Source organism: Rhinolophus sinicus, linkage group LG07 (genome assembly GCF_036562045.2).
Source record: "Rhinolophus sinicus isolate RSC01 linkage group LG07, ASM3656204v1, whole genome shotgun sequence".
Taxonomy (NCBI): Eukaryota; Metazoa; Chordata; class Mammalia; order Chiroptera; family Rhinolophidae; genus Rhinolophus; species Rhinolophus sinicus.
In genome coordinates this window covers 16,266,625-16,293,006 of record NC_133757.1, presented here as the reverse complement: position 1 = coordinate 16,293,006, position 26,382 = coordinate 16,266,625, and the positions used below count along the sequence as shown (strand labels likewise).

General features: G+C 43.9%; 1 protein-coding gene across 5 annotated transcripts in view; it reads left to right on the top strand.

Moving 5' to 3' along the window:
* Positions 1-26,382, top strand: part of RBM20 (RNA binding motif protein 20) — a 184,043-nt gene that overhangs the window by 121,856 nt on the left and 35,805 nt on the right. For all 5 annotated transcript variants that reach the window (XM_019725113.2, XM_074339075.1, XM_074339073.1 and 2 more), the window contains exons 2-6: positions 4,078-5,164; positions 6,565-6,626; positions 8,507-8,598; positions 8,954-9,051; positions 24,840-24,983. In XM_019725113.2, the coding sequence (XP_019580672.2) occupies positions 4,078-5,164; positions 6,565-6,626; positions 8,507-8,598; positions 8,954-9,051; positions 24,840-24,983 (1,483 nt within the window). The remainder of the gene's footprint in view (positions 1-4,077; positions 5,165-6,564; positions 6,627-8,506; positions 8,599-8,953; positions 9,052-24,839; positions 24,984-26,382) is intronic.

Below are 26,382 nucleotides of genomic sequence, written 5' to 3'. Positions count from 1 at the left end.
GGCTTACAGCAATACACATTTCTTATCTTACAGTTCTGGAGGTCAGAAGTACAAAATCCATCTCTCTGGGCCAAAGTCAAGGTGTCACCAGGGCTGGTTCCTTCTGGACACTCTAGGGGAAAATTCGTTTCCTTACGTTTTTTCAGTTTTTAGACACCTCCTGTGTTTTCTTGGCTCATGGCCCCTTCCTTCATCTTCACAGCCAGCAGCATAGCATCTTCTCTCCTCTCGAACCTCTGCTTCCATGCTTATATCTTTCTCTTACTGACTCTGATCTTCCTGCTTCCATTTTATAAGGACTCTGTGATTACATCGCTCCTCCAGCTCACCCACCACCCCATAATCCAGGATAATCTCTCCATCTCATGATTGTTAATGTAATCACATCTGCAGCATCCCCTTTACCATGTAATGTAACATTCACACGTTCTGGGGCTTAGGAGGTGGATATCTTTGGGGGCTATTATTCAGCCCACCACAGGCATTAGTCATCAGTTTCAAAACCTGGACTCGGACAGGGAGAAGAGGGTATTGAAACTCCTGCTTTGTGATGGGGACTTGTTGACAGTCCCTTTAGGTGAATGAGTCTGTAGCTAACTGCAGTTTAAGCTGTAAAATCTATTGGCTTTCAAGGTGTATTTAATTCTTTTTTTTTTTTTTAATTATTTGAGGGTCTTTATCCACAGAAATGTATACTCTCAAAAGAGATGTCCGTGTCTCCTTAAAGCCACCAGGTTCTGGTGAGCCACGTCCATTGTCTTCCTTCTCCATTCTGTCAGTGGCAGTTAGTGAGTGCTCACCAAGTGCTACGGGGCGTGCGGGGGAGATGCGACAGCCTCCCAGACCTGCTCCTTTTCCTCATGGAGCTGATGTCTAGTGGAGGGAGAAAGACACATCAGCAATTATTTTTAACACAAGGCTCGATGTACAAAGTAATGTAACAGTGATAAACCAAGGTAGTTGGAAGACATTAGTTCTAGCCCTTAGGGGTGTCAGATCATATGCACCATTTTTGGTTCAAAAATGTGATTGCTATATATGCACATGAATTTTTAGGTTATTAATTCTTGTGGGCTAAGAATTTTAGGGCTTTTAAAAAAAAATAGGACAATGGATCTTTTCCTTTTTATCCAAGGGTCTTTGGTTCACAAGAGGTGTCTAGCTCTGAAGATTCATGTGAAATCACTTCTACGCGAGGTTGACTAAAGTTGGGTACAATAAGAATTTCCTAGGCAAAGCAGAAGATGGGAAGAAAATAGCGAGTCTTCTTATTTCATGCTGGACCTGAATGGGTAATCTGTAACCTGGGCTGTACTCAGAACAGCACGTGTTTCCCATGGCTGACCTACAAATACCCAGCAGGGCTGGCTTTCCTAGTTGGAAAGACAGCTCTTCCTCACGTGTTCTTGCAGCGCTGAAGGGGAATCTTCAACAAGAGCTCCCTCTAGCCCGAACACAGTTTTAGAAAATACAGCTGACTTCTCCTGGAAAAACAAAACCAAACTCTTCTTACTCTGGTCATGGAAACCAAGTTGGCACCTCATTATCACCTTGTTAGTAAGGACAGACTGCATTGAGAACAAACCTGGTGGGAAGGGTTGGCCCTGTGTGGGCAGGGTTTTGCGTTAAGCTTAATTGCTTTTCTAAAGCTCAGCTACTTAATACGACACAAGTTGAAATCTATCATCAGACTCTTGACCATCCTTCTCTTCCTTTCATATTCTCGCCTACTTGTTAGCGCCTCCCTAACTCTGCTGCTGCCGGCCATGATTTGTGCCTGGGCCCCACTGGGGCTACCTGAAACTGACACAACTACCCAGCTGAGGAACGGTCTGTGACCACCTGTAACCTTGGTCTCCCAGCCCCCCAATATCTTAAAATGCAGCCAGCTCGCTCTGCCTTTGGAACACACCAGGGCTGCTGGCTGGTGAAGGGTAGTGTCTCTTTAGTGACTTAGAACAAATTCTTAATTTCTCACAGAATGGGGAATAGTAACCCAAAGTCATTTTTATCTGGCTCTGAAGTGTGCTTTGTACTTGTATTTGAACGTGGGTGTGCCTGATGTTCTGAGAACTCGCTTCAAACAAAACAGTGAAGCAGCCCATGAGACATACTCAAAAGAGGGCTGAAAAACTGCGTACTTAACCACCTGTGCCCTTTCTCTTCTTTTCAAAGCCTGACTGGCGTTTGAATCCCACGTCTGTACTCACCAACTGTGAGTAGTTATAAGTAGGTCACCTAATCTCTCTGAGCTTTAGGTGCTAGACCTGCAAAATTGGGGTGAAAATTTCCTACCCCATAGGACTGATGGAAAGAGCAAATGAGAGAACATAGGCTAAGCATGGTCATACCACAGTCAATGTGAGACTCCCATTCAAAACCTCCCCACTTCCTGCTTCCCACCAAGCTCTCAGACCAGCGCAAAGCACCAACCCAAGCAGAAGCTTGCTTTCCTCAAAGTGTCTCCAAAGTGTGTGACATGGCACACACTTTCCATGTCCCCCCTTTTTGCCTGAACTGTGCCCACCCCATAGCCTCTCTCCTTTGCTTCGTCATCATCAGACTTTTAGTTACAGAGCCTGTGATGGTGGGGACCTTGTCTAAAGTGTCCCAGCTCTACAGTTTCTACCCCACACTTCCCCAGGCACGTTGAATGTACAGCCTGGCTTGTGCATGGTAATCCAATTTCAAATGCACAGTCCCATTCTTCCCGTTCAAATATCCTGGGAATTCCAGTTCATCAGCATCCTAAACACATTTCCTGATGACACCCGTGCCCCAGAAGGGGTGTTTGTGACCCAGGAAATATGGTCTCATAAAAGAGCCCTAACTGTGGTAACCACACATCCCAGACTTTTGGGGAAAGTCTGTCCACTTTCCAGACCACGCTTCCTGATTTTTGGTCCAGAAAACACCATAACCAACCAACAGAGGTCACACAAAAGGCATATGACGGACAGAACACACCTATAGTAAGACTCTGTGTGAATGATTACTACCACCTGTGACCTCAGATTCAGATTCTTCTCTTGTAATTTTTTGGTTATTCTTTATGCTGGTTGAGTTTAAGAGTGGACTGAAGGGCATGATTCTAGCTGCTTTTGGGTGTGAAATGAAGACACGGATGAAAACGTGTTTGGCACAAATGTTCACATAATTCATTCTATATGCAATTTTGAAGCCTGCTTTTTTCACTTAACATTAGAGTATATGGATTTTCTCATGTCATTATTAATTATTATTATTATTTGTAGTAGTAGTAGTAGTAGTAAATAATGACCATACCAAATTCAGGGTCGTGTCTACCATTGGCAACGATGGGGATTAGGGGTGGATGAGGAGAGCAGATCCCCAAGGAACATTTAGTGTGTTACAATGTTTTCCATCACAAGCTTGGTGCCAATTACACTTTTTTGAGTGTCTTAAATATTACGTAATGACGTAGAAATTTAAATGCCAGTAGTAAGTGTCTCCTTAACATTGCGTTCTATACATAGATCATAATTTACTGCCCTACCCCATGTTATTATATATTTGTGATGTTCAACTGTGGACTCTTAAATCGTATAGTATTATTAAACATCTTTGGGTATCTAGTTGTGCCTGAATTTTAGTTCATTTTCTTAAGATAGGTTTATAGAATTGAATTATTGGGTTAAGCCATATGGCTGTAAGGCGTGCATATTGCCTAACTACCGTTTAACAAAGTTGTGTGAGTTTAGACCATCATTGACAATGTATACATTCCGCTTTCTCTCACACCAGCCCTGAGTGCTATTATTTAAAAAAACAATTGCCACTTTGCTAGGCAAATATTTGTTTCTCACTGTTTTAGCTTGTATCTCTTGGATTACCAGTGAGATTGGACATTCTGTCATCTAATGATTTTTCTGCTGTAGTTTTGTTTTTAAATGACATGTATGTATGAGCACAGATTTTTGCAGACTCACTTCTGCATGGGGCCCAGGTGGGAGGGTCTGGTTTACATGGGTGGAGGCACCACAGATTCGCACAGAAAGAACCCCTGCCCTGCTTGGTGAGAACCAGCTGTGCATCTCCACCTCTGTCTTCTTGCAGTGCCGCCAAGCTCCTGGACAAGAACCCGTTCTCCGTCAGTAACCCGAACCCTCTGCTTCCTTCTCCTGCCAGTCTTCAACTGGCTCAACTGCAAGCCCAGCTCACCCTCCACCGGCTGAAGTTGGCACAGACAGCTGTCACCAACAACACTGCGGCCGCCACAGTCCTGAACCAAGTCCTCTCCAAAGTGGCCATGTCCCAGCCGCTTTTCAACCAGCTGAGGCATCCGTCTGTGATCAACGCCCCCCACAGTCATACTGGGGTGCCTCAACATGCTGCGAGTGTGCCCAGTGCCCGGTTTCCCTCTAATACGATTGCCTTCTCACCCCCCGGCCAGACACGAGGCCCAGGACCCTCCGTGAGCCTTCCCAGCCAGCCCCCCAATGCCATGGTGATGCATCCTTTCAGCGGGGTCATGCCTCAGACCCCTGCCCAGCCAGCAGTCCTCTTGGGCATTGGCAAGACTGGGCCGACTCCTGCTGCAGCGGGATTCTACGAGTATGGCAAAGCCCCCTCCGGCCAGGCATATGGCTCTGAAACAGACGGTCAGCCCATCTTCCTGCCAGCCTCGGCCTCTACCTCGGGTAGTGCGACCTATGAAGGGCACTACAGCCACTCAGGGCAAGATGGCCAAGCTGCCTTTCCCAAGGACTTCTACGGACCCAATTCCCAAGGGTCGCACGTGGCAGGCGGGTTTGCGGCTGAGCAGGCGGGGGGCCTGAAAGGTGAGGTAGGCCCACTGCTGCCGGGTCCAAACAGCCAGTGGGAGAGCCCCCAAGGATTCTCCGGCCAGAACAAGCCTGATCTCACAGCCGGCCCCAACCTGTGGCCTCCACCGCCCAGCCAGCCCTATGACCTGTATGACCCTGAGGAGCCCACCCCAGACAGAACCCCTCCTTCCTTCGGGGGTCGTGCAAACAACAGCAAACAGGGTTTCAGTGATGTGCGGCGGCGAGCCAAGGAGGAGCAGGCAGTGCTGGCCGTGCGGCCCCTGCAGGCTCACGAGCTGAATGACTTTCACGGGGTGGCCCCCCTCCACCTGCCACACATCTGCAGCGTCTGTGACAAGAAGGTGTTTGATCTGAAGGTGAGTCATGCGAGACCGGCTGGGAACCACAGCTAGAGCTTGGGCGGGCTCACCACCACCACCCAGCTCTCACGGTTCACTGGCGAGGAACTGGTGCGTTTGGGGGCTGGGTAACAAAATGTTGCCATCAATACCCTTGATTAAAATCATAGGTATTAGAACCAAAAGAAATTGCAGAAATGTACCAGGGCCAGTCCTTTGCTTTAAGGCAAGTAAGAGATTCTTACCCACGTCTTTAGCTGAGAAAGCTGCCGCTGAGTGGGGGGATCAAGTAACCCCACCTGGGTTACAGAAACGGGATTCGGGAACTGGTCTCCCATCTCCTTGATGAGGGTTCTTCTTCTGTGGTACGCCTAGAACTTACTGTTCCTGGAGTATATACATTGTACTGAGTCTGAAAGGAGGGGGGGAATGAGCAGAATTTTGGATCAGGAGCAAGAGAGAAATTCTCACATGAGACCTAAACAAATTATCACAGAGGACCTCAGCTTCTCCATCTGTGAAATGGAGATAGAGCCTCATGACACTTCCCAGTAGTTGTAAAATGCTTTGAGCCCCAGCAAACAAAGGTCTATTATAATATAATAGTATAAATTGCCTCCAAAATGTATTGACGATGCAGTGAAATATTTCAAAGCAATAATAATAATAATGGCTAACATAGATTAAACGTGTTCTGTGTGTCAGCAGTAATTGTCCAAGGTTGCATACTATTAGTATTCTCATTTTACGTATGTGAAAACTGGGGCCCACAGAGATGGAATGACTTGTTGGGGGCTCCATAGCAAGAAAGTGGCAGAGTGGACATTGGAATATGGTCTGGCCATCCCAGAGCCGCTGTCTTTTAAGCACAGGGCTGACTGCCTCCTGTCTCTCCTCCCATCTGCATTTCATCACGATCCCTACTTAGTGTGGGTCACACCACATGACGTCATTTCTCTCTGAATAGGTCCCATCATGCAAGTGCATCCCTGTCACTCAGGTGGGACACACCCTCTCACCTTCAGTCTCGGGAGGGGGCTGGTTGACATGGGAAGTGATGGAGGACTTTGTCTCTCCTAAAAGCAATTCACTATGAGTCAACCTGCCTGATTCTCCCAACTGGATATGGAAATGGGGTGGAGACCAAGGGTCCACTGAGAGGGGAAGGAGGAATCGGGTTTGTGAATCTGGGCTCCTGTCCAAGACAGGTACAGGCTGTGTAGGTAATGCTGAAGGAGGGAGGTGGATGGGGGTGCTGGATGGGGCAGGAAGCTGGAAGGGAGAGGAGTGGAGAAGATGCACCTGCTGCAGGGTTGGTGGCTCTGAGCTCCCTGCCTGGCTGGGGAAACCTACATTCATCCTCTGCCTTCCCATGGACTCAGTTCTGCTTCTGTCATTTTTCTTTCCTTCTGGCCTAGGACTGGGAGCTGCATGTGAAAGGGAAACTACATGCTCAGAAATGTTTGGTCTTCTCTGAAAAGTAAGTGCTGTCCAGGAGAACAGGTTTATGCATGCGCTCGACAAATATTCATTGAGCACCTACTATGTGCCATACTGTTCTAGGTGCTGGGGAAACAGAAGAGAACAACATAGGCAAAGTTCCTGTCCTTAAGGAGCTTACACTTAATGGGGGTAGCAGGTCAGATGATTAAATAAATGGTGAATTATATAGCATGCCTGGCAGTAAATGCTAAGCAGAAAATAACACCAGGCAGGGGCAGGAAGTGACTGTGTGTGTGTGTGTGTGTGTGTGTGTGTGTTCTCACCCAGGGGCAGGTCCTTGCATTTCATATGGGGGGGAGGATGCTCCCAGCCGAGGGAATAGCAAGTTTGAAGGCCCTGGCATGGCCCTGGGTTGCTCAGGCAGCATCGTTGTGACCAGAGCGAAGTGCTGGGTGAGGAGTCAGGAAGGTACCAGCTTGTGATGAAAACTCTCTTGTTTGCTTTGAATGTGACTGGAGCGGGGCAGGGCTGAGCAAAGGACAGATGGTGGGGGGCAAGGGCAGACACCGGGAGACCAGTGGAGGGGCTGCAGATATCCACGCAGGGATGTAGAACAGAGGATGGGCTGAAGTGTTTTGAAATGAGTGCATTCAAACGGCCTCCCTTTCTTACTCACCGTAGCCTAAATGTAGCAGCAACCCCAACATCCATGCCAGATGAGCAGGTAAACAAAAGGTGGTGTATACATACAGTGAAATACAGTTCAGCATTAAAAAGGAAGAGATTTCTGACACATGAGCCAGACAATGTGAGTAAACCTTGAGGACATGGTGCTCAGTGAAACAAGCCAGTCATAAAAGGACAAAAACGGTGTGATTCCACTTACAGGAAGTACCCACAGGAGTCAGATTCATAGACACAAAGTCGAATGATGGTTGCTGGGGGCTGGGGGAGGGGGAAATGGGGAGTTAGTGTTTAATGGGTACAGTTTCAGTTTTGCAAGATGAAAAGAATTCTGTGGATGGATGGTGGTGATGGTTGTAAATCAATGTGAATATGCTTAATGCCACTGAACCATATGTTTAAAAATGGTTAAGCTGGTAAATTTTGGTAAGTGTATTTTACCACAATTTGAAAAATGATTTTTAAAAAGGTCTTTCTTCCCTAGCTCCGACCCCCCCCCCTTTTTTTTTATTGTGGTGAAATTCACATAAGGCTCACTATTTTAACCAGCGTATTAGCACATTCCCAAGGTTGTGCAATTATTACCACTATCTAATTCCACATTTTCATTGTCCCCAAGGGAAGCCCCATACCATTAAGCAGTCACTCCCCATTCCCCCTGCCCCAGCCTCTGACAGCCACTCATTTGCTTTCTATCTCTATGGATTTGCTCCTTCTGGACAGACGTTTCATATAAATGCAATCATACAATATGTGGCCTTTTTGAGTGGCTTTTTTCACTTAGCATGATATTTCCAGGTTCATCCATATTATAGCATATACTACCTTTTATGGCTGAATAATATTCATAGATACAGAGGTGCCAAAAATATGCATGTTTTAAGAAAGGAAAAACTGTATTAAAATTGTAATATTCATTATATACCAATAACAAAAGATGAATACAAGTCATGTGCACACATTTTTTGGCACCCCTGGTGTGTGTGTGTGTATGTGTGTGTGTGTGTGTGTGACATTTTATTTACCTATAAATAAATCTTTTGATCTATATTTGGTGTGTTTCTACCTTTCGGCCATTATGTATAGTGCTGCTATGAACAATCGGGTACAAGCTTTTGTTTGAATACCTATTTTCCACTATTTTGGATCTATTCATAGGAGTGGAATTTCTGGGTCATACGGTAATCCTGTATCTTATTGAGTAACCAGTTCCCCTTTTTTACCTCTCTCCAGTGCTGGTATCCGGTGTATACTCGGTTCAGCAGAGGGAACTCTGTGTGCCTCTCCCAACAGCACAGCTGTGTACAGCCCTGCTGACAGCGAAGGTAAGTAAGGGCAGACAGGTCAGCAGGTTGAACCAACAATCAGCTTCCCAAAGGCTTATTATGTCATAGCTTTAACGATCAAACTTCCCTTGTGTGCCCTTCTTATGCATCTATAAAGCAAAAGATCCAGGACACAGACACGCACTGGGCCTGCCATCTGGGCTCTTTGACATTTTCTGACATATCTTAGCTTTGCTGGTTACCAGCACGCCCAGAGGTATAATCACGCCAATCGCTAATCAATATGTTAAGAGGGAATTTTCATTTTTCTCTTCCCACTTACGTCCTAATCATGACTTTTGGAGGTAAAGTAACTAACTAGGTTTTCACCAGTTTTGTGTAATTTATTCTTTAGATTATGCCTCAAATCTTGGAGCATCATATGCAGCCATTCCAGCAAGGTCTTTTACTCAGTCAAATCCTGCATTTCCTTCAGCTTCCCCCGGGACAAATGTGAGTACAGAACCATATTCTCAATTGTCGTTGTCATCATCCAGGCATTTGTATCACCTGCTATGCTGGGTGTACAGGTGCAGAGGAGCTGGGAAGAAGCTGGGGCCGCTGAGGTTTTGTGCAGTGCAGGAAAAAGAGTCCCTGGACAGAGGGCGAGACTTGTGTCATTCTGCCCAGCAAGTATTGAAACACACAGATCAAAAAGCTGACATAAGTTGTTAAAATGGAAGGCACTCGTAGACTTCCTAGCATTCAGCACTGGTTCAGAAAAAAATAAGTTTCAGTTTGTGTGTGTGGTTTTTTTTAAGGCGTTGATGTTTTATTGAAGTGGACTGTTTCCTATGAGTGTAATTCTGAAACTTGAAGCAGAAAAAGAAAATGTGTTTGAAAGTGAAGACCTTGCACTAATGGTATTTGTTGGCCCCTTGGAGGAAATGGCTGAGTCTGTATAATACTTTGTTTTTTGTTGTGTTTATGGTCCTCTCTCTCTCTACAACATGCACGGTAGTCCCCCAAAGCTCCAAAGCTTTATCCTTCCTTTTCTACTGGTTGTGACAACACTTTTTCTCTCTCCGGTGTGTCACTGTGTAGCCTTGTGCCCCCAGGAACTTCTCTTCTCATTCCCTGGGAACACATGGAAGGAGGTGGGAGACACAGAACTGAAAGGAAAACAAAATGTGTTTGCTAGAGGACGTGTATTTGTGTGCTTTTGCCTGAGCCTGTATTTTTTTTCAATTCTTGATGTGAGCAGCTGCAGCCTCTTTCTTCTCATGCAACAGGCAAGCACAAGCTCATGACAGCAGGCCTCCACGTGCTGTCCCCTCCATGTGTTGGGGCATTCGTGCCAAACTCCAGAAGGGCAAGCTGAGATTTTAGGCCCTCGGGGATGAGGGAATGGGGAGGCAAGGAGGTTCATGACAAAAAGTGAGGCCTGCCTGGGCTGAGATTTCTATTTGTTCGTGTCTTCGTGATATTCAGTGGGAGAAGTGCTTCAAGAGAGAGACCCGGCTGCAAGCCCAAGCTTTGGAGAGAGAATTTTATGGTTTCCCTCTCTGCACTCTCCATGCTCAGTTGCCACTTTGGGTCAGTCCCAGGAGAGCAGAGTGGCTGGGTTCAGTGAGCCCGGTCATTTGTCTTTGATTACATGACCTTGTGTCCCAGTGGGGGTGCTGGCAGATCCAGCACCACCCCCACCCCCAGGCCTGTTGCCCCTGCTGTGGATCATAGAGGCATCTCTGTACCCACAACCTGCTCTAAGACCCCAGCACTGAGGGTAAGGGAACTGTGGCCCAGATAGGGGAGGCAGGTGGGTCAGGGATCTGAGCAAAGGAAAGAGAGCTGGTGTCAGCGGAGCCCCTTTATAAAAAGGAAAGGACTGAGAAGCGTGAGGAAAGGCAAGAGAAGGACAACTGTACATCTGTCGTCTGTCGGCGCCTCCACCCCATCCTTTGGGGCTGCTCAGTAAACCAGAGCCCCTTTCCTGTGGATGTGGAGCCAGGAGCCCTAAGTTCAAGTCTTGTTCTGGGGCCCACCAGCTGTGTGGCCTCCGCAAATCACTCTACTTCTTGGGGCTCCGTTTCCTTGAATGGGGACAATACTCCCCTAATAATGACTTTTGAAGGTAAAGTAAACGGCTGGGTGTTCACCTGGCTTGTGTAATTGATTGTTTTGATGATGGTTTAAAACTTGGAACGTCGTATGTGGCCATTCGAACAGTCTCCTGATTGAATGGTCAGAGCTGGAAGGTAGGAGCATGGCCGGGGCTAGACCAGAGTTGCCCTGCCATGGGTCAGATGAGCTATGTATGCGATGATGGTTTGTGAACTGTGCAGTGCGTGCGAAGTAACAATGGCTACTGAGTAATGAGGCCTTTTCATCTGCTGTGGGGAAACCTGTCCTGAGGCCCGTTCTGCCTGCTCGCTGCGTGACTTTGGGCAAGTCTCAGTAGTCCGCGTGTGTGAGTCTGTCCAGGAATCCCTGTGGTCGGTCAAACCTGCTGCCCATGAGAGATGTTGCAAGGTTTCCATGAAAGTACTTTCCTTACCTGCAGGGCAGACACGAGCAATCTGCCAACCCATGATAATTCGTGAGTACAGTTTCTTCCCAAAGCCTAGCGACGGGGAGGTCTTCTGGCTTGAGCCTGAGGAGAAGCAACACAAGAAACATTTTGCTTCCTGCATGGGAGGCCAGCAAGAAGGTGATGGGGACCCCCAGACATTGTAGGATGATGATGATGATAACAGTAGGGATATTCTATTGTTCTTAATGCATTCTTAGCATTTTTGTATGCATTAACTCATTTAACCCTCCAGATAACCCTGGCAGGTAGGGAAACCGAGGCGTAGAGAAACTAAGAGCCTTGTCTCAGGTCACACAGCTGCTGAATGGAGGCATCGGGATTTCAGCCCAGGCGGCCTGGCTCTAGAGGTCTCACTTTTAACCACTAAGCCCTGCTGCCTCTCTCCGAGGGTCTGAGTTCCTTGCTGTGATTCTCTCTTTAGTGGGCTTCCTTTCCTGCCCCCACTCCCACCCCACAAGCTGCTTAGCAGGATCTGAGGTGCCTTGGGGGGTGCGGGGACATATAAGGCCTCTGCCAACCATCAGCCGTGGGGCAAGGTACAGAGGCCGCTCAGACCCAGCACGTGAATTCTTTGCCATGTGACAGTGTCTCCCAGGATGAACGGACTCAGATGCTGGAGGCATTTTCCACAGACCTAGTGGAGGGGGGAGACATCATCTGACGGGTTTTACCGTTTGTAAGTTCTGTGAGGTCTTGCTGGTCACGTGTGCTTTCCCAAGGATAGCTGAGGGAAAAGGACCAACCTTGCCCAGCAGTGGCCGGATGGTCACCTCCTTCTGTCGGCTTCTGGCCCTGTTGTTTGCCATTTCTGGCAAATGGCATTGAATGTAGGTGTATCTCTCTTTCGGAAAACCTGAAATACACAAATATTGACATTTGAAGACAACCTGAGACATGAAGGGCTGATTAATCCACTACTGAAAGATGCTTTACAAGGTTCCTTTAAGTAACAGGAGAGTCCCTCAGAGAAATTACTGAATTTTTTTTTTCTGTCTACAACTACTAAGCTCCAAAGATAAGCAGCTAGCAAAGGGCGCTTTGCACTGGGAGCTGCATGTGCCTGTACATTTCTACTGTTTTCTTCTTTCAAAATTTATGCTTTCTGTGACAATTCAAACCAGAAAGACGTATTTAATGAGAGATTGAAATTCCTCCATTATCCGCCTCCAGCCCCCAGGAGAACCTATGAAAGCTTTGAGGGGCTATCCTCCAGAAAAATTTCCTGGTCCTGTGCCAAGGCTTTTTCCGTCTGATTCCACGTACATACATCTCTTCAGAAACACATTTTGTTGAGGACCAGCCAAGACTCCGCCATTGTATTATCACTATTGTTTGTGGAGCCAAGAGCGGGACCTGCTTCGAAAGCCCCCTGTTCTTAAGCAGGAGGACACAGTGACACGGAGCTCGGAGAATGAGCCCTCAGAAGGTCTCTGTACTGCTGCACAATCTAAAACGATAACAAATCCCATTTACCACCTTCACCAAGCCCAGGCTTGGCTGCTAAATTTATACTTGTCACAGCTCTGTGGGAGTGTGAGCCTTTTGTTTCCATGTTTATTGTTGACACAGATGGGACACTGAACTGACAGTTGTGTGCTGTGTTTGCTGCTGGGGAGGGGGTGATTTATGTCTGTCCCCATCCCCTCCCCCACCCCCAGGGTCCCTGGAGAGTGTGTTCACTTTTGCTGAAGCTTCTGCCATTTGACAGAGCAGAGGCACTTTATCCTTGGCTGACGGAGTCGTCATAAACAGAGTCATCAGGTTTCTCGAACAGGCCTTCAGGGCCTTCTCAGGCTGTAAATAGTTTTCTTGCACCTGCGCAAAATGTACTTTGCCTGCTGACTGTCCCCATAAAACCGCCTTGAAGTTTTTACCGCCACCTTGGGCTTTATTTAGTGCTGATGCCACAGCTGGGCCTCCCTGGCCTGGGACGATACACACTGTTTTTATAGATTCTTTCTCACTGGGCCCCTGCACCCCGGGAAACTTATATAAATAAGGCACAGGGAAACATAAATGTTTGTGGAAGGCCAGAGGTTTAAGTCCTGGGTTGCCCCTCGTGTTGCTGGCTGTTTCTAGAACATCTGTCTGTTCACTCTGGCCTTTCAGGTCCATGAGTCAGAGCACTCTGGTCTCCTGACTTCCACAGAGCAGGAAGATAGTAACTGATGTGACGAATGATACTTACCCCTCCCCCACCCCCACCAGTCCAGCTCCCTCACTGCTCCTGTCCCCTCCTCGGGGACCACCGTATGCATTTTTTTTTTTTTACTATTTATTTATTTTTTTAAATTTATTGGGGTGACAATTGTTAGTAAAATTACATAGATTTCAGGTGTACAATTCTGTATTACATCATCTATAAATCCCATTGTGTGTTCACCACCCAGAGTCAGTTCTCCTTCCATCACCATATATTTGATCCCCCTTACCCTCATCTCCCACCCCCCACGCCCCTTACCCTCTGGTAACCACTAAACTATTGTCTGTGTCTATGAGTTTTTGTTTCTCATTTGTTTGTCTTGTTCTTTTGTTGTTTTTGGTTTATATACCACATATCAGTGAAATCATATGGTTCTCTGCTTTTTCTGTCTGACTTATTTCGCTTAGCATTATACTCTCAAGATCCATCCATGTTGTCACAAATGTTCCTATATCATCTTTTCTTACTGCCGAATAGTATTCCATTGTGTATATATACCACAACTTCTTTATACATTCATCTATCGAAGGACATTTTGGTTGTTTCCATGTCTTGGCCACCGTAAACAAAGCTGCAATGAACATTGGAGCACACATGTCTTTATCTCTAAATGTTTTCAGATTTTTTGGGTAGATACCCAGGAGAGGGATTGCTGGGTCATATGGTAATTCTATTCGTAATTTTTTGAGGAACCTCCACACTGCCTTCCATAACGACTGCACCAATCTGCATTCCCACCAACAGTGTATGAGGGTTCCTTTTTCTCCACAGCCTCTCCAACATTTGTTACTATTTGTCTTGTTGATGATCACCATTCTGACTGGGGTGAGGTGATATCTCATTGCGGATTTTATTTTCATTTCTCTGATGATAAGTGATGTTGAGCATTTTTTCATATGTCTATTTGCCATTTGTATGTCCTCTTTGGAGAAATGTCTCTTCAGGTCGTCTGCACATTTTTCAATTGGGTTGTTTGTTTTGTTGTTGTTGAGTTTCATGAGTTCCTTGTATATTTTGGATATTAGCCCGTTATCGGAGGCACTGTTTGCAAAAATCTTCTCCCATTCAGTTGGTTGCCTCTTTATTTTGTCGATGGTTTCTTTTGCTGTGCAGAAGCTTTTAAGTTTCATATAGTCCCATTTGTTTATTTTAGCTTTTACTTCCATTGCCTTTGGAGTCAAATTCATAAAATGCTCTTTGAACCCAAGGTCCATAAGTTTAGTACCTATGTTTTCTTCTATGCAGTTTATTGTGTCAGGTCTTATGCTTAAGTCTTTGATCCATTTTGAATTAATTTTGGTACATGGTGACAGATAGCAGTCCAGTTTCATTCTTTTGCATGTGGCTATCCAATTCTCCCAGCACCATTTATTGAAGAGGCTGTCTTTCCTCCATTGTATGTTTTAGCTTCTTTGTCAAAAATTATCTGTCCATATTTATGTGGTTTTATTTCTGGGTTCTCAATTCTATTCCATTGGTCTATGTGTCTGTTTTTCTGCCAATACCATGCTGTTTTGATTATTGTAGCCCTGTAGTACAAGCTAAAGTCAGGGAGTGTGAAACCTCCAGTATTGTCTTTTTTCTTAAGATTGCTTTGGCTATTCGGGGTCTTTTGTAGTTCCAAACAAATCTGATGATTTTTTGTTCTATTTCTTTAAAAAATGCCATTGGGATTGTTTTGGGGATTGCATTAAATCTGTATATTACTTTGGGTAATATGGCCATTTTATTGTTGATTCTTCCAATCCATGAGCACGGAATTTTTTTCAATTTCTTTGTGTCTTCTTTAATTTCTTTAAAAAATGTCTTATAGTTTTCAGCATATAGGTCTTTCACATCCTTGGTTAAGTTTATTCCTAGGTATTTTATTCTTTTTGCTGCAATTGCAAAAGGAATTGATTTTGTATTTTTTTTCTGAGATTTCATTGTTAGTATATAGGAATGCAATGGACTTTTGTACATTGATTTTGTAGCCAGCAACTTTACTGTATTCGTTGATTGTTTCTAATAGCTTTTTGGTGGAGTCTTTAGGGTTTTCTATATATAGCATCATGTCATCTGCAAAGAGTGATAATTTAACTTCTTCATTCCCAATTTGGATGCCTTTTATTTCTTTCTCTTGCCTGATTGCTCTGGCAAGGACTTCCAACACTATGTTGAAAAGCAGAGGTGATAGGGGACAGCCCTGTCGTGTTCCTGAACAGAGAGCAAAGGGCTTCAGTTTTTCACCATTAATTATGAGATTAGCTGAGGGTTTGTCATATATGGCCTTTATTATGTTAAGGTATTTTCCTTCTATACCTATTTTATTAAGTGTTTTAATCATAAATGGATGTTGTATCTTGTCAAATGCTTTTCTGCATCAATTGATATAATCATATGATTTTTGTCCTTTATTTTGTTTATGTGATGTATCACATTGATGGATTTGCGGATGTTGAACCATCCTTGTGCCCTGGGGATGAACCCCACTTGGTCGTGATGAATAATCTTTTTAATGCATTGTTGTATTCGATTTGCTAGAATTTTGTTTAGGATTTTTGCATCTGTATTCATCAGAGATATTGGTCTGTAGTTTTCTTTTTTGTGTTGTCCTTACCAGGTTTTGGTATCAGGGTAATGTTGGCCTCATAAAATGAGTTAGGGAGTACTGTCTCTTCTTCAATTTTTTGGAAGAGTTTGAGCAGGATTGGTATTAGATCCTCTTTGAAGGTTTGGTAGAATTCACTAGTGAAGCCATCTGGTCCCGGACTTTTGCTTTTGGGAAGGTTTTGGATGACTGATTCAATTTAGTTACTGGTGATCGGTCTGTTTAGATTTTCCAGTTCTTCATGGTTCAGCCTTGGAAGGCTATATGTTTCTAAGAACTTGTCCATTTCTTCTAGGTTATTGAATTTGGTGGCATATAGTCCTTCATAGTATTCTTGGATGATCCTTTGTATTTCTGTGGTGTCCGTGATAACTTCCCCTTTTTCATTTCTGATTTTGTTAATTAGTGTCTTCTCTCTTTTTATCTTAGTGAGTCTAGCCAAGGGTTTGTCAATTTTGTTAATCTTTTCAAAGAACCAGCTCTTTGTCACATTAATTTTTTCTATTGTCTTTTTGTTCTCTATTTCATTTAGTTCTGCTCTGATTTTTGTTATTTCCTTTCTTCTGCTGACCTTGGGTTTTGCTTGTTCTTTTTCTAGTTCTGTAAGGTGTAACATGAGGTTATTTATTTGGGAGTTTTCTTGTTTCTTGAGATAGGCCTGTAATGATATAAATTTCCCTCTTAAAACTGCTTTTGCTGCATCCCAAAAATTTTGGTAGGATGTATTTTCATTGTCACTTGTTTCTATGTATCTTTTGATCTCTCCTCTAATTTCTTCTTTGACCCAGTCGTTCTTTAAAAATATGTTGTTTAATCTCCATGTATTTGTGTTTTTTCCTGCTTTCTTTTTGCAGTTGATATCCAATTTCAAAGCCTTGTGATCAGAGAATATGCTTGGTATGATTTCAATCTTCTTAAATTTGCTGAGGCTGATTTTATGTCCCAATATATGGTCTATCCTTGAGAATGTTCCATGTACACTAGAAAAGAATGTATAGTCTGATGTTTTAGGATGAAGTGCTCTATATATGTCAATTATGTCCATTTCATCTAATGTGTCATTTAGGGCTGCTATTTCGTTATTTATTTTCTGTTTGGATGATCTATCCATAGCTGTCAATGATGTATTTAAGTCCCCTAGTATAATTGTGTTTTGGTCAATTTCTCCCTTTAGTTCTGTTAGTAGTTGCTTGGTATATTTCGGTGCTCCCTGATTGGGGCATAAATATTGATGACTGTTATGTCTTCTTGTTGTATAGTCCCTTCACCATTATGAAATGTCCATCTTTGTCTCTTGTTATCTTTTTCACCTGAAGTCTGTTTCATCTGATATCATTATGGCTACACCTGATTTTCTCTGGGTACCATTTGCTTGGAGTGTCAATTTCCACCCTTTCACTTTGAGTCTATGCTTGTCCTTGTAGCTGAGATGTGTCTCTTGGAGACAGCATATGGTTGGGTTTAGTTTTTGATCCAATCTGCTACTCTGTGCCTTTTTATTGGTGAGTTCAGTCCATTTACATTTAGGGTGATTATTGATATGTGAGGATTTCCTGTCATTCTATCTTTAGTTTTCTGGTAAGGCTGTGTCCCCATTGTTTCTTTGCCTTTTTGTTGTTGTCTATTATTTCTGTGTGGTGGTATTCTATGATGTTTCCCTCTGTTTCTTCTTTTATTACAGTATATATTTCAGTTCTGGATTTTTTTTTGAGTGGTTACCCTTAAGTTTATATAAAAGAAAGTTTGATATTTAGAGTATTCCATTTTCTTCAGCACGCTTACTTTCTCCATTCCCATATTCCGATTCAGGCCTTTACTCTCCCCCATTTTATATTTTGGTTGCCACAAATTGCCCCTGTTGATGGTGGTCGAATAGCCTCCTTTAGTGTTTCTTGTAGTGCAGGTCATGTATTAGAAAATTCCCTTAGCTTCTGTATGTTTGGAAAGGTCTTTATTCCTCCTTCATATCTAAAGGATATCTTTGCTGGATATATTATTTTTGGCTCATAATTTCTTTCAATAGTTTGAATATTTGGTTCCACTCCCTCCTGGCTTGTAGAGTTTCTGCTGAAAAATCTGATGATAATCTAATGGGCTTTCCTTTGTAGGTTACTGTCTTCTTTTCCCTGGCTGCCTTGAGGATTCTTTCTTTGTCGTTGATTTTAGACAGCTTCAATACAATGTGCCTTGGAGAAGGCCTGTTGGGATTGAGGTAATTAGGTGTTCTATTTGCTTCTTGGATTCGAGGATCCAGTTCTGTCCACAAGTTTGGGAAGTTCTCATCAACAATTTGTTTGAATATATTCTCTGTTCCCTTCTCTCTTTCTTCTCCTTCTGGTATGCCCATTATTCTTATATTGCTCTTTCTGATGGAGTCAGAAAGTTCTTGTAGAGTTCTTTCATTTCTTTTAAGTCTCAAGTCTCTTTCTTCTTCCATCTGTGTAATTTCCAGGTTTCTATCTTCGATGTCACTGATTCTTTCCTCCATCTGGTCAACTCTACTACCTAAGCTGGTTATTTTATTCTTAATTTCTTCTATTGAGTTCTTAATCTCCAGAAATTCTATTTGGTTCTTTTTTAAAATTTCAATCTCTTTCGTAAAATGCTCGTGTTGTTCTTTGATTGTTTCTGAGTTCCTTAAACTGCCTTTCTGTGTTTTCTTGCATCTCGTTGAGTTGTTTCAGAACTGCAATCTTGAATTCTCTGTCATTTAAGTCACATATTTCCATATCTTTATGTTCCTTTTCTGGAGACTTTTCACTTTCTTTCTGAGCTGTCTTGTTGCCTTGGTTATTCATGGCAATTACTGATTTATTATTTCTCTTCCTAGACATCTACAGGAGTGGCTTCTGCAACAGGTTGATAGGGAGAGGTCTTTCTTTTGTTTTCCAGTACTTGTTGGTAGAATGTTTTATTTTCTCTACGACTGCAGCCTTTTTTTCCTCTCTCACACGGTAGTGCTGTGTTTTCTCTGCACTATTCCAGCTTCTCACACAATGTGGGGATTCCCTGGGAGATGGGCTACTCCTCTGTTAATAGTTCTCCTGGGTCACAGGGCGCAGTGTCCGTGTGAGTATGAGGAGAGCTTTTGAAGTTCCAAAGCTCTTCCTGCATGAGATTCAGAGCCCATATGTTTCAGCAGTTCTGTTTACTCCTGCAGGGATCCGCCCAGATAGGTGGGGCCAGGGGCAGGGTGAGTTGTGAGAGGTGGCCCAGAGCAATGGCAGCGACCACCACCACAGCTGGTCCTGCTTCCACAGCTCCCTCCCCTTTGCCGGAACTAGTTGGGCTGCGAATCTGTGTCTGCGGTCCACAGTTCTCAGAACAGCAAATATTCTGTTCTTTTGGTCTGACACCGCTACTGTTCCACTTGTAGCACCAGGCAGGTGGTGGCAGGGCGAACTCTGGGAGGGTAGGGAGGGGGCGGCTAGTCTCAGTGCCTAAGGCTTCCATTCTCTGCTCGGCAGTGAGGGCTTAAACAACCATTTTCAGCCTTCTTCCCTCAGTCTTTTCTCCAAGGTCTCTGCCGTGAGCGTTGGGTTCAGCAGTGTTATATGCTGCCCCCTCAGCCCTGTGGGTCATAAGTGGAGCCCTAGCAGTCCGAGTTCATCCCTCTCACGCAGCTGCGGTAGTTCCGGGAAGCCGCGAGCTCGGCGCACTGAGCTGGGTCTGCGTCCTGCGCCCACGCGGCTCCGTCTCCGCACTTCTCCGTTCGCTCCTCCCCTGCTCGCACTATTCGCCCACCTTTAGGTGATTCAGTAGTGGGCCTCTTCGTCTTGCCTGTCTGCTGTGCAGGGAGTCCTTTGTGGAGTTATTGTTGTTCTATTAGTTGTAAATTCCAGGGGAGCTTTACAGAGGCTCACCTCACGCTGTCATTTTGATGACGTCTCTACATTTGTTTTTAATTGGGGAATATTGGGGAACAGTGTGTTTCTTCAGGGCCCATCAGCTCCAAGTCGTTGTCCTTCAGTCTAGTTGTGGAGGGCGCAGCTCAGCTCCAAGTCCAGTTGCTGTTTTCAATCTTTAGTTGCAGGGGGCGAAGCCCACCATCCCATGTGGGAATCGAACTGGCAACCCTGTCACTGAGAGCTCACACTCTAACCAACTGAGCCATCTGGCTGCCCCTCTGTATGTGTTTTTAAAGAGTGAGGAAACAGGAGAACTGGGCAGGTTTTGTTTTCTGGTTTCTTTCCTTTTCTTTTAAAAAATCTTAATTATTTTTTCTTGTTGCAAAAATAGTACAAACATAGTGTAAAAAAATTCCAATAGTAACAGAAATATAAAAAATAGAAAATCCAACTCTGCAGAGCAAACTGAAGGTAGGTGTCTTTCGCTCTGTGTATCTGTAACTAGTGTACATGTGCATGTTTAAATACATACTAAATACACACATATATATATACATGTATATATATGAATACTAAAATTATATATTTTTACAAAAATGAGAAAACACCATATAATCTGTTGTACTTGGTTTTTTATTCACTTCACATAAGCTCACAATACATATTTTCATGGATTTCTAGACATCTTTGCGCATCCAAACATCAAACCCCTATCCTATTTTGTAACACCATCTATTGTATGCATTTACCGTAATTTATCATGACTGCAAATGGTCAGTTTGCTTGCCCACGGTCAGTCACTGGGGCACAGATCAGATCTGTCTGATGTTCCCCTCGCTCTGGCACTGGTGCCCAGGGACGATACGGCACACACTTGATGTGTGTCTGTCCTCAGTCACCAGGCCCAGGTGTCCTTAGCTGAACTCAGTGTGTCATCTCAAGTCTTCAAGGCACTGTAGCTGCAGAGTCATTGAGGGAGCCGCAGAGCTCATCAGCAAGGTGTCCCCTGCTTGGAACTTTGTTCAGCCCTATAAAGGTGCGACCACCACCTACACAGAGGAGCCTGTCTGAAAGATGAACGTGCTTGTGACTGTATGCAAGCTGAGACAGACGATCACATAGAGAGAGGACAAACATGACAGTCGGTACAGGGAGTGGGAAAGACACAGATGTCCTGTTTATACCAACACAGTTAGGGGAAGTTATTATCCTGGATCTTAGGGTTTAGTTGGCAAGGCTTCTGGGAGAAGTGGAATTTCAGAACTTAGAGCCACATGAGCATGGATATTTTACATCTGGAAAGAACTTTAGATTTCCAGACACTGGGAAACCAAGGCCCAGATAGGAAAACCAGTTTGTCTCTGTCACGTACCTGATCAGTGGCTGAGCAGGGACTTGAATCCAGGTCCTCTGCCTTCCAGGCTCAGGCTCTTTCCATTACATCAGGAAGTCCGATCTTTTTACAGCCAAAACCCATTTTAATTATTACTCCTACCTCAAGCAGTCAGTGTTCTGCATTCCATGTTTGGAAAAGTACTGTATCTGCCAAAGTCCTGATATTAGTAAGCTCTTAACCAGTTACCCATTTTTGTTCATCAAAAACAGAGACACGTCAATCAGACTTTCTAATCAGCCTAAGATCTAATCAGGGTTACCATACTGATAAAGAAACTCAAAGGATGATCTCAACTCAGGTTTTTTAAATGTCAAAAATAAGGACCGTCCCTTGAAATATTACTACCTTCCAAGACGCTTGAGGACTTATTAGAGACCTCAGGCTGGGAATAAGTGTACAGCATCATGGTGCCGGCTCAAAGGCACACGGTTGTCTCTGCCCCCAGTGAAGAAAGTGTTCTCTAGAGGTACCACCTAAAGATGGCATTGTCTCTTCCTCTTACCTTCCCACTTTCCTCCCTCCCTCCGTTCCTCCCTCATCATTCAGATCTCCCATAAGGCGTAAGGCAAACAACAGCCATATTTATATAAACTGTCCAAGAATGGATTAGAGTGGTTGTATATATAAATCTATACCTTCTATGAATCAAATATGATTTTGAGCCTAATTGGGTTTAACAAAGATATTTTAGATCATTGACAGAAAAGGATGCAAACTGAACTGTCCTAAATCAAAAATTTACGAAGAATATATAGGCATACCTTGGAGATATTGTGGGTTCAGTTCCAGACCACTGCAATAAACTGAATCATGAATTTTCGCTTTCCCAGTGCATATAAAAGTTATGCTTACAGCTTACTGTAGTCTATGAAACGTGCAATAGCATTATGTCTAAAAAAAAACACAATGTATAGACCTTAATTTGAAAATATTTTTTTGCTAAAAATTTCTGTCATCTGAGCCTTCGGTGAGCCATAATCTTTTTGCTGGTGGAGGGTATTGCCTTCAATTTGTCAAAAGTGCAGTCTGTGAAGTGCAATAAAGCGAGATATGCCTGTAGCACATAAAGGTTTGTTTTTTTTTCCTAACTGGATGGGATTTCTCACATGCCCTGAAACCAAACCTTTAACAAACAATTAACACAGCAATTCTTAAGGTGTACAGTTTTAAGATTTTCATTTCATGGCTTACTTAGAAAATTATAAACTGAAGTAAACTTGTTAATGTGAAGAAACTACTTATGGCCTCTAGAGCTACTGGGCCTCCACTCTGAGGGGTCAATACCTTGACATACCTAGAACCCAGTTAGGAAGCTCCTAATTAGCATAATTAACTGGAAGAATACAGAGCTCTTAACTGATCACAAGAGAATCCATACAATCCAACCTCTTTTTCTGATTAAAAATCTTGGGAGAAAAAAAGCACTTATAGAATGTGTTTTTAAAATGTGAGTGAAAACCTTAATTGAGACCCATTCATTTTAGGCCTAACAAGGTCTGCAGCATGAATTCGTTTCGCTCTTTGGTGACTGGCAGCTGTGAGGGTGTTTATTCTTCCAGAGGCATGTTCTACCGCCTCGCAGCAGCTTTTGCTGCACTCACGCTCGAATAAAAGCCTCTCAGAGTTGCTTTTTTCCGTCTGGCAGAGACAATGAAGAGAGGCTGGCCCTCATGCCTGGTCACTAGGCAACCGGACAGGCAAGGAGGAGGGATGGGCCCAGAACCATGCTTCGTGTCTGCTCTGTTGTCCAAGCACACGTCAGCCCAGGCCAACCACAGGAAAGTCACATGGGGCAGAAACGTGCCCCACTAAGAGGTGCTGGGCAGAGTGCCCAGACTCAGCCCGCCCGTTGATAAACTCAGAGGACCAGCCACATTGCCTGGCCTCCGAGTTCAGCTGGGTCTGCACTAATGAGAGGCACAGAGTCTGCTTCTTAACAGCCGTGCTCTTGTCCTCTCTGGAGAATGCTGGGAGCCACCTGGGCCACACACTGAGTCCTGTTCTCCTTTGGGAAAGCGTTTGACCTCTGGACATCACAGATGGGGAGGTCTGAAAGGGGTACTTGGGCTTCTTCAGTTCAGGGCTGAACCATAAAAGGAAATTCTTATAAATTGTAATTGTCCTCATCCCAGATGAGACAAAGGAGGGCTTCTCATGGTAGAATTACCCACGTATTAGCCCTTGATAGGGATGGGACCTCAGACTTTCCCACTGTAGTAGTATCTTAGCACAGCTGGACCCACATCAAATGTAATTAAATGTTGAAGTTCACATTATCGAAGAAAATGATGATTCTGCAAATGTAGGGTATGCCATTAGAAGGTGTTTGGGGTTTGAAAAATTGTATCCTTCTCTTCCACTTCGGGTTGGCTTATGGTTACTAATTCTCGAAACTCCTGGAAACTCTAGGCTCATTAAGGTTTGCACAGACCAAACAGACATACTTCCTTCCTCTGGGAGCTTTGATTGGGCCCAGGTCTCGGCTTTCAAACTGTGTCCCTCAGAGGTGTCTTTGGGACGCCCAGCTGGAGGGTGGCATCAGGATGCTGGACCCCAGGGTTTGTCTAGAGCAGCTCCTCTTATGTGGTGATTATATTGGGCTGGTGAGCAAGCTCTTGTTTGAAGAAAGGATCCCAAAGGCCAGCAAAGGTTTGAAAGCCACTGCCCTAAACCACAGGGTGTTGCTGTGAAGGTCTTTGTCTAAGTATTAGGTTCCCACCAATCCTTTCTATGCTCTTTTTTTTTCTTCATTGGAATTTTTGAAAATTGTAAGTCAAACAATGTGAGGTGTATAAGAAAAAGATTAAACCTCTCTGCCCCTCCTCCCTTCCAGTTCTGCTCTTCGATGAGAACCAATGTTGACAAGATATGTGTCCTCCCACGCCTTCTTCTCTGTGCTGATATCCTTAACATTTTTGTTTTGGGAAAAATTTCAAACAGACAGAAAGGTAGAGACTAATAGAAGTAACTCCTGTGGACCCATCCCCCAAGTTCAATAATTATCAAAATTTTACAATACTTGCTTCATCTATCTCTTTCTCATATATTTTTGATGTTTTGTTTTACAAACACGGCGTCATACTACACATGTGACTTGGCAACCTGTTTTTTACTTACCCTATCTTAAAAAGGATTTCTTATCAGTCCATCTCCCTCCTGCTTTTTTGAATGGCTATGTAGTTTTCCACTGTATACTTGATTCATCATTTACTCAATCATTTCTCTATCCTTGGACACCTAGGCAGTTTCCAAAATTTTTTGCCACCTCATAAATGACTGCAACAAATGGATAGATTTCCAAAAGTGGGATGGCAGGATCATGGACGACGTATATGTTAAGTTTTATTAAATATTGCTAAAGTATATTCTCAAAAAACTGTAGATACACAACCTCCCACCAGCAACATATGCCTATTGCCTCATATTTTAGACAGCCCCGGATGTGATTGTTCATTAAAAATGTTGCGAATTTTTTTTTTTGTAAACAGATGGTACAAAAATCAATGTTTTCCTATGTGTTTGTGAATGGATTCTTTTCCTGCATTAATTTTGTAAATTCTAGTTTTGCAATCATTATTTGGGGGAAGATAGCCATTAGGAACATTGGAATAGAGGGCAAGAGGGAAATGTCTTTTGAAGACCAGTCACTGACTGCTCTTTGTTCCCATTAGTTCACACAGCGGAAGACGGGTGCTGGCCGTGTGGTGCACATCTGCAATCTCCCAGAAGGAAGCTGCACTGAGAATGACGTCATTAACCTGGGGCTGCCCTTTGGGAAAGTCACCAATTACATCCTCATGAAGTCTACTAATCAGGTAGGTCTGGGCACTTCCGCAGTGGTATGTATCCGATCAGACATTGGGTGGTCATCGCTCTGGTACCAAAAAAATGTATATGTAATTTTGTAAAAAAGAAGCTGTTCTTAACATAAAGAAGTAATACACAGCTGAACTCCTGTTGGTACAGCACAAAGGTTTTGTTGGTGATAGTGTTTTGTCTCCCCTTGTTTCATCTTATCCTTCTTGTGATGGGTTGGGTATCACAAGGATGGGATGTAATGGCTACAGGCCTTTGTGAGTTGCCTACAGGTGAGGAGGTGCTTTGGAATGAGAACTCATTAACATATAAAAACCAACTGGCCCCCAAAATAGAAATCCATGGACTTGAGTCTTTTCACTGTGTTACCAATCCCCTGAGCTAATTAATGCTAAGCTTCTAACATCTGAGGATCTGGATTTGGAGCCAGCCAACAACTGACTGGGCACAGGTATTTTCACTGGTCCTTGGTGTTGGCACCTGAGGCCCTTAGGTCTCCCAGTGGGAGAGTAGGTAGGAATTGATGGCTGCCTGGGCATCTAAGAAACTAAGAACCCTTGGCCTGTGGGGGTTGACTGAGCCCTTGGAGGTTAATATGTTTGTCTTCTTTTCTAAAGTCAAAGGGAAAGTTTATATAGAGAATGGTCAGAAGTAAGAATATTTTGCGTTTGATTATTAATATGTCTTTTTACTTTGTGAATCAGAGGAACAGGCATAGGAGAAATTCTTTTCTTAATTAAGGCATGAACTTTGGAGACTCAACGCTCCATCAGATCACCAGTGGCCTTCCTTCATCAACCTGGGCTTAGATTACTCACTTTGTCTCTTTGTTCCTACTTCTCAGGAGTTCTTTCTATTTTGGATAAATGTCCCAAATTCAGCTTGCAACATTAACGTGGTGAGATTCACTGAATTAATATTTGCATGTGACAGGTGAGAGGTAGAGGTGCTAAAGTGTTTGCAGGAACAAAGAGGCACTTAGAAAGCTGGGTGGCAGAATTTGAATAAAATTCTATATAATCTTGACTTCTTAGTCTCCCACGCTTCTGCCATAGACTGTGACAGCGTGGAGAAAAGCATATCTGAAATTCAAAAACAAATGGAGGGAAAGAGGGAGAATGAGCTTGTTCCAGGAAGTGGGAGAGTAGGCGCTCACAGTAAGGGCTCCCTTGTTACAGACCACTTTTCCTTCTCAACATCAAAGGACCAGATCAGTACAAACCAAACAAATCTGAGAAATAATAACACCGATGTATCCGCCATGGCAGCTACTGGGATAAACTGACAGGTCAGTCAAAACAGTCTCTGTAGACACCAATCGACTGAGAAAGACCATTTCTTTGTAAGTTTTTTTTTAAATCAGGATAATTAAATAAAGAGGAAAAATGCTGTGGAAAC